Source organism: Cannabis sativa, chromosome X (genome assembly GCF_029168945.1).
Source record: "Cannabis sativa cultivar Pink pepper isolate KNU-18-1 chromosome X, ASM2916894v1, whole genome shotgun sequence".
NCBI lineage: Eukaryota > Viridiplantae > Streptophyta > Magnoliopsida > Rosales > Cannabaceae > Cannabis > Cannabis sativa.
In genome coordinates, this window is record NC_083610.1 from 27,048,004 (window position 1) to 27,056,430 (window position 8,427).

Genomic DNA, 8,427 nt, shown 5'->3' on the forward strand with positions numbered 1-8,427 from the left:
AAAAGATTATTAAAATAAAATAAAATATATTTTGAAAATTATTCAAATTTAAGTTATTCTGAAATAAGATTCCAAACTTAAAATAATTTTCAATTTTTAATTAAATAACATGAAAATAATAATATTTAAGTATCATGATGAAAATCAACTTAAATATCTAAATTTTCAATTTAATTAAATGTATCAAATTCAAAAAATAAATAATTAAGTATAGAGGAGACTTAATTATTAATTCTAGTTTAATACTAGGAAAAATATACTTAACTTAGATTGTACCAATATTAATTATTAAACAATTAATTTCATAATCTATGATAGTTTCCTAATTAAATATTAGAAAATAAAATTAGTACTAGAAATAACTATCTAGAATATATATATCATTAACTAAGGTGCCGTTTGGTAACACTTTTGTTTTTTAATTTTTTAATCACAAAATGAAAGTAAAATTTTTGTTTTCAAAAAATTTATTTTTGAAAAACAAAAATACGTTCGGTAACCACTTTTGTTTTTCAATTTTAAAAACAGAAAACAAAAGTGTGTTCTGTAAAATTCATTTTTATTTTTATTTTTTGATTTTATTTAAGTCGGGTCTAGGTCCGGGGTCAGATTCGGGTTCAAGTTAAAAGCGGGCTGTAGGGAGGGGATTTGGGTCCGGGTCTGGTCGTAATCCAAAAGATTGATTAAGAAAAAAAAAACTGTTTAAAAAAAATATTGAAAGTAATTTTTTTGTTTTTAAAATTTTGATTTCTAATTATAAAATTAAAAAGTAAAAACAGTTTTATAGAACATGTTTTTGAAAAAAAAATTACTTTTCTACTTTTAAAAACAAAAAACTGAATAAAAAAGTGTTACCAAACGCCACCTAAGTGTTTTTCTAAAATTAACTTTAAAATATTAAATGAAAAATAAATTTCATATATTTTAAAAGTTAATTATGTTGCTAATTCAATTTTAATTAGGTTAGACTAATATAATTAACCTAATACAATTATTTAAATAAGGCAAATGGGCCTTCATGATTGGGGTAGTTCATGTGAGGGGGAGCTGGGTTCAGTATGTCGTACCCACTTCTATTGGCCCCCAACTCTCACACAAGGTCCAAAAGAGAGGAATTTAACCTTTAAATAAACAATTATTATTCATTGAATAAGCCAAAACCAATTAGGCCTAAATAAATTTACTTATGTCAAAATTTATTTTAGCAACCTAGTCCATTTACTTAGTAAAACTTAAATGGGCTTCATATATGCATCTAAGCCCAATAGCAACCATATAGGCTCACACATGTCAAATAATTTGGATGGGCCCTATCATGTTACTAGGTTTACACAGATGAAAGAAGTACAAAATTTACCTGTTACAAATTATTTATAAGATCTATTGATAATTAGACTATGATTAAAATCAGATCATTGGATCTGTCAACAAGTTAATTATAGCAATTTAGATCAAATAAATAATAAGTTTGTTAAAAAAAATTTGAATAAACAATATAAATAAATAAACAAACATTGTCCATGTAACAGATGTGAAATAAGATATTAATATAATTAAATTATTATTCTTAAACTAACCAACTAAATTTTGAAAAATTTAGGGTTGTTAAAATAAACCTTAAAAATCTCAAAATTTAAAATTGAAAATGAAAACTAATTTAAAATATCTAGGTTTATTTGAATTATTTTTTATCAAATTAAATTAAATATCTAATAAGATCAATGATTTGAAAAAAAAGAGTCTTCAATATCACTTTCAAATCTCATAATTTAATAAAATAAACCAATTTTAAAATAAATATGGTTAGATAGTTATTATTTTAAGAATAAAAATAATTAATAAATAATAATTACCATAATTATATGTCAAAATATCTCAAATTAAGTAATATTCAAATTTTTACAAAAATATCTAAGTTATTTAAATATTTAAGATATAATTTATAAATATCTAATAAGTAAAATAATATAAAATAGTAAAATATCATTTTTAAACTTTTAATTTATAAATAATTAAATATTTAACAAAATAACAAACTTTTGAATTTGAAAAAATATTATGGTTAGAATATCTATAAAAATATCTAGGTTAATTTAAAATTTATTAATTATTTAATTTGTCATATGAGATAATTTTAATATAATATTTCAAATAAAAAAAATAAAGTTATCTTTTAATTTAAAATATGTTAAATATCAAAATATCTAATCTTATAATTAATAATATATAAATATTAAAGAAATTAATAAATTTTAAATCTGACCATAATTAAAAGATAAAATAATCAATTTTTAAATTTAAACCTCAAAATATCAAAATTAATAATAATCTATTGAAAAATAAATATTATTAATTTAAAATATGATAATTAAGTTCAGATATATTTAAAAATGATATTTTATTTTAAATTTAGGGTTTTAAAATTGGAAAAAATTGAATTTTGGGAAAAAAATCCCAAGAAAATCGGGTTTGGGAGTGTGCTGCCCAGGAGGCTGCACGTGCAGGCTCGAGAGGCTGCAAACCCCCAGGACGCGCGCGGAATGGTGGTCCCCAGCCGAGAAAACTCGGCTTGAGCAGGGTGTCCTCGGGCGGACAGCAGGGTGCACATGGGCGAGTGTGCTGTCTGAAGACCCTGCGCCTCAGAGAGTGCTTGTCTAAAATCCGCGCGCGGATGGGCTTGTCCGAGTGCCTGATGCAGACGATGCACCAACTCAACCCGAAACTTCCAAAATTCATAACTTTCTCAATTTTTATCGGAATCGAGTTCCGTAAAAAACAAAATTGCTTAATTTTTCACAAGGAATCCAAATAAAATATTTTTAGAAACAAAAAAAAAAAATTCATGGAAAAAAATTCTGTACAACACATACATTCATCAAATAACACATAAACCACATGAAACAATCCAAATCAACACATAACATCGTTTTAATTCATATTTCATGAAAGTAAATCATTACCAAGGCTCTGGTGCCAGTTGTTGGAAATATTTTACCAGGATCTAGATTTACTACCATGTAAGTTTCATTAACATCCTAATATGAATTCTAAAACAATGAAATAAACACATATAAAGTTTAGGAAACCTTACGTTGGGTGCAGCGGAATATAATGAATCCTTCCGTTCAAATCTCTAGCCCTTGATTCCTCTCTGTAGCAGAGCATCACCAAGATCTGAACCAGGATCTCTTTCTCTCCTTCTTGTTGGTTGAATTCTACACAATCTTCCACACTATGATTGAGATACCACTTGATGTGCGTGGGCACTACTCTATCACTAGGGTATTTCCAAATTGAAGAGAAGAAAAGAGAAGAAGAGGGTGGCGGCTAGGAGGCTCAGTTTTTTCTCTGAAAGAAATAAGATGCAAGTCTTAGTTTCCTGAAGCCATCACTTTCTATTTATAGAAAGCCATCTAGGTTTAGGTTAGAATTGTATGGCCTTAAAATAATGAAAATATAAATGGTAAAATGCTTGCATAGTGGCCGGCCATGATATGGATAATGGGCCTCACTTTGGAATTTTTCCATTTTGTCATTTTTCAATCCCATTTTCTCAAAAATTACAATTTTCCAATTTAACAATTTAAATGTCAATTCCAATTATTTAATAACTAAAAATTAATTATTAAATAATATTGTCATTTAATATATTTATTAATTAGACATATAAAGTCTCTTAATTAACAAATAAAACCTAGAATCTCTTTTCTTTACAATTTCGCCCTTGCTTAGTGAAAATTCATAGAGTAGACATAGTCTAACTTTAGAATTATAATTGATTAATCAAAATCAATTAACTAAGTCTTACAAGCAGTATGGTCTCAACTAGTATGGGGACCATGGGCCTATATAACCGAGCTTCCAATAAGTCGAACCGAATTTACCAAGTAAATTCCCTAACTTATTAATTCCTTATTGAATCAACACTTAGAACTTGGAATTGCACTCTCAATCATATAGAACACTCTATATGTTCCACGATATAGATACGTCAATAGTTATCCATTGTTATAATCCTCATTTGATCAATGACCCTCTAATAGATGATCTACATTGAATAGGCACTAAGTTACCGTTACACTTTCAATGTATTTTATCCTTAAAACACTTAGCTCCGTATAAATGATATTTCAGCGAAGTGAAATGAGATCTCAACCATTTATCTCTGTTTAGCCAAGCTCGAAGGATATCATCGTTTCACTTCTAAATTCCTATAGAAGTTATAGACTCCATATTTATGTTAGCGCTCCCACTCAATTATACTATCATGTTCCCAAAATGTACGTATCACCCTGACTGTTCAAAAGTAGGCTTAACTAACAAATCAAAGAACATGTATAATACTCTTGACATCGAACCTAACCATATCAGGATTAAGATCATTTGATCTAGGATCAACAGGTGATATTGAATTGAATAGATATTACTGTAAATTTTAACAAATCTAATCAAAGTTCAATATCGGTCCCTTCCGATGTATACTCCATACATCCGATACTGGTAAACTTTTCCAATGCCCTGGAAAGGACATAACACTTATCCAAGGTGTAAGAATACCTATCGCTGATTATCATGTCAGTCTAAATCCAGTGAACTGACAAATCAGGGAATAAACTTTCGAACAAATAATTAAGATTATATTCCACTGTGCTGACAACACTATAATCATTAACAAATTCATATGTTCTGGACTTAAATAGAATTCATACATTATATGCATATAATCATGAAATAAATCATGTGAACCATCCAACATAAAAATGTTATTGCTGATATTTATTAATAAGTAAATCTTATTATATTGAAATGGGTTTTATTTAGGGCACAAAACCCAACAGAACATAATCTGCCAGTTCGGATTGCCATATAAAATAGTTTCGGACAATGGCAAATAGTTTGACAGCGAATCCTTCAATGATTTTTGTGCGAACCATGGTATCATCAAAAGTTTCTCCGCAGTGGCGCATCCCCAAGCGAATGGTCAAGTTGAAGCAGTCAACAAGGCCCTGAAGGATACACTAAAGAAAAGACTCGAGGATGCTAAAGGAAACTCATCAGAGGAGCTTCATGAAGTTCTGTGGTCGTACTATACAACTGAGAAAATGGCAAGTTGAATTCAGCCATTTCTGTAGGAGCAGAAGTGGAAGCAAATGCAGCAGTAGGTTCATCAGTAATAACAGGGGAAGCAGACCGAGCCTTTTTCTTAGCAGATTTTCCTTGAGGATGTTTCTCTGGAACTTTGAAAGTGGTTCTAACAGAAGGCATCTCGATTGATTCATTCTCAAGAATCAATTCCTCTTGATCAGATAAAATCTTATAGATTAAATGAGGAAATTTAAGATTGAGCCTATGTTTATTGCCCTTTCTAAGAGAAATAATTTTCTCCCAAATCATGTCAGCCAAATCAATTTTAGCACAAATTGAAACTTTATACAAAAAGAAGGCAAGTTCATTTGAAACATTTACCGAATTGGAGCAAGGAAACCAATTGGATAGGGAAAACCTCTTGAGAACAGCATGTTGATAGGTGAGTTGAGACATATGCATAGTGTCGGAGAGTTCCACATCATTATCACTAGTGAGATACCCAAACACCTTTTGACGATCAAACTCCACATCAGTTGTCTCAATTCCCATAGGCAGATTGAGATCTTCATCCACATCCTTCACAGTAAAGGAATACCAGTGTCCTCTCACAAATACTTTCCCAAACATACAAGAGTCCTCATCGAGAAACTCATCAGTGATGTTAGCATAAAATTCCTTCACAATTCGATCCACATAGCCATCAAAACCAATCAAAGTATCCACCCATTGTCTTTCTTTCAACATGTTATAAACCGCAAATGGCTTATGAGCAATGTCATTGAAATTTTTCTCAACAGTAAAATTCATATTCTCATAAAATTTCATGCCTCTAGCATGATCATTATAACAAAAATAATGAGAATGAGGCTTGAAGTTTTTAAGAGAAATACCAGAGGGCCTCTTTCTTTTCTGAGGAAGAATATGACTTGGAGAGACAATGGGTCTTTTTCCTTTGTCCTTCTTTGGAATTGTAGCAGGGACAACAACAGGTTCTGCACTGACAGGTTCAGCTTCAGGTTCTTCACTTTCAGACCCAGAATCATCAGCAGAGGGTAGTTGTTTGGGCACAAACTCTTCACTTGAATCGGATAAGCCCTCTGATTCGGGATCCTCCTCAATTCCTTCTTCAGGTTAATAATTTGAAGATGAGACGAAAGGGGGATTTTCTTTGAGACTTTTGGCCTTTGAAGATGAAGACACCACCGTTTTCCCTTTGGAGACATTTTTGGGCAGAACCACTTCGGGTTTTTAAGGAGTGGATACCTTGGACCTTGTTTGAGAACTCACCGTGGGAAAAGTAGCCATTGCTTTCTCGACATTTGGAGCACCATTCGAAGAAGAAGACTTCGAAAGAGAGTGATCGGATGAATGGGATTCATCATGATCACCAAACCCAGTAGTTGGAGAAGCAATCGGAGATGCAATGACTGGAGGAGAAGCGAGGTTGTAAGTCGATTTTTGAGCTTGGGTCTTCGAATTTCTGGCAGTTTTCATCAGAGCAGATGACGAACCAGGAACTCCAATCACTGGAGTAGGCAGCGCAGGTGGGGAGATCGGAGATGCAGAAGCAGAGCCACGAGAGGGCCTCTTGGACGGTTGAGAATTTTTTGTTTTCGCCATTTTTCTTTGAAACCCTAGAAAACAAGCACACTCTCAAACTTAAAGAGGGTTAGACTTTTGAAAAAAAAATTGAGAGAAGTGTTAATAGTGGTGATCGTGGGTAAGTTGGAAGTTGAACATATATATCATTTCTAATTAATTACCAAATAATCAGAAAAGAATGAAAAAGGAAAGTAACTTCCTTACCTTAGACACTACGTGAGGAGAGAAAAAAGGAAACCAAAAAGATTTTTTAAAAAATTGGTCTAGGTTACCTTAAATGGAAAAAGGAAACCAAAAAAATTTTTTAAAAAATTGGTCGAGGTTACCTTAATTGGAAAAAGGAAACAACATATACGCACAAAATCTATGAATTAAAAAACCCAACCAAATCCGAAATTGCCACCAGAAAAGGAAACAACAAAATAATTAATTAATTAAAAACAAGTTTCCTAAAACACCACACAAAATAAGACCGAATCTCTAACAAAAATAAAGGAAACACAATAAAAATTGCAATTAAAACATGTTTCCATAAAAGAAAAAATAAAAGAAAAAAGATAGCCAAAAAATTGAAAAAATATGCCCCCCTTTTTCTTTAATTTTTTTCAAAATATGCCCCCATATTAATTTACAGAGAACGAACAAGACAACACATAATGACACATAAAGCACCAATCAATACTTAAGAGCAAAAATAGTGCCTAAGAAAATAATGAAACATAACAAGAAAATAATATGAATTTTTAGGAAAGCTCAATTGACAAAATCGGTCACAAAATTTTTATTTAGATTTTTTTTTATTATTTTTTTTTAAATATAGAAAAATAAAATAGCCTTGATATTTTTACAACAAAAAGTACACAATGTCCGCTTGTCTTTGTCCCTGATGAAAAAATCAAACTCACAAGAATAGTCAGAAATTATTTTATCAAGCTAATGAAGTAGTAGAATGAGGTCATACCGGTTACGCAGGAAAAAAAATTGACTCTGTTATCCCAATTTTTGCACTCTAACGTGACATCCCGAGAATGGTGAAACGTGGAGTCCACTTGGAACACCTACTCGGGAAGAAAGGCCGAGCAGGATGCCTCGCTGGCATGCCAAGAGCAATATATTCAGCGATCCGTGTAGAGCAACAAACACTTAGCGAATTCAGCATCATGAGTCATTAGCTCAATCCCTATAACTCAGGGATCAATTTATGTGGATACGACATACACACGATCCCACTATCAGTGTATTCAGCCTCAATCCCACGATCCTTGCATTCACCATTGATCCCACGATCTTTTTGTTTATACGCATTGTAACGAGAGAGGAAACTCTTCCTCCTCAAGCCTCCTAGCCCTATAAATAGTGATGCATATTCACTGGGCAGGGGATCCGTCGAAACGCAATTAAGCTAAGACTATACTATTATCTAAGAATTATATATTCAGAGATACTGTTGTAAGAGCTATAAGAAAAGGAATCTTTCTCCTTGATCTTAAGTCAATACAAATAACGACGATTAGGCTATTACCGAACTGCTTGGAGCTGAACCTCTATAAAATCCATGTGTCTTATTATAGCTTTATATATCTGTTATTATATATCGTTTGACGCTTATAAAATAGACTCATTGTCATTGGCTAAAAGCGAAGTCAACATTTGTGCTTTCATTGAGAGAATGATCACAAATCGCTCTTTATTCGACATCCAACCGCCAATACGATGGTGCAAACTCGTAGAGGTCTG

The 8,427-nt window shown here is 31.5% G+C and overlaps 1 protein-coding gene across 1 annotated transcript; it reads right to left on the minus strand.

Moving 5' to 3' along the window:
* Nucleotides 1–5,040: 5,040 nt before the first annotated feature.
* Nucleotides 5,041–6,708, minus strand: LOC115722700 (uncharacterized). The gene is made up of 3 exons (XM_030651982.1): nt 6,352–6,708; nt 5,979–6,198; nt 5,041–5,297 (listed from the first exon to the last, which is right to left on the minus strand). Exons 1-3 carry the CDS (start codon nt 6,706–6,708, stop codon nt 5,041–5,043), a joined length of 834 nt encoding a protein of 277 aa, XP_030507842.1.
* Nucleotides 6,709–8,427: the final 1,719 nt, after the last annotated feature.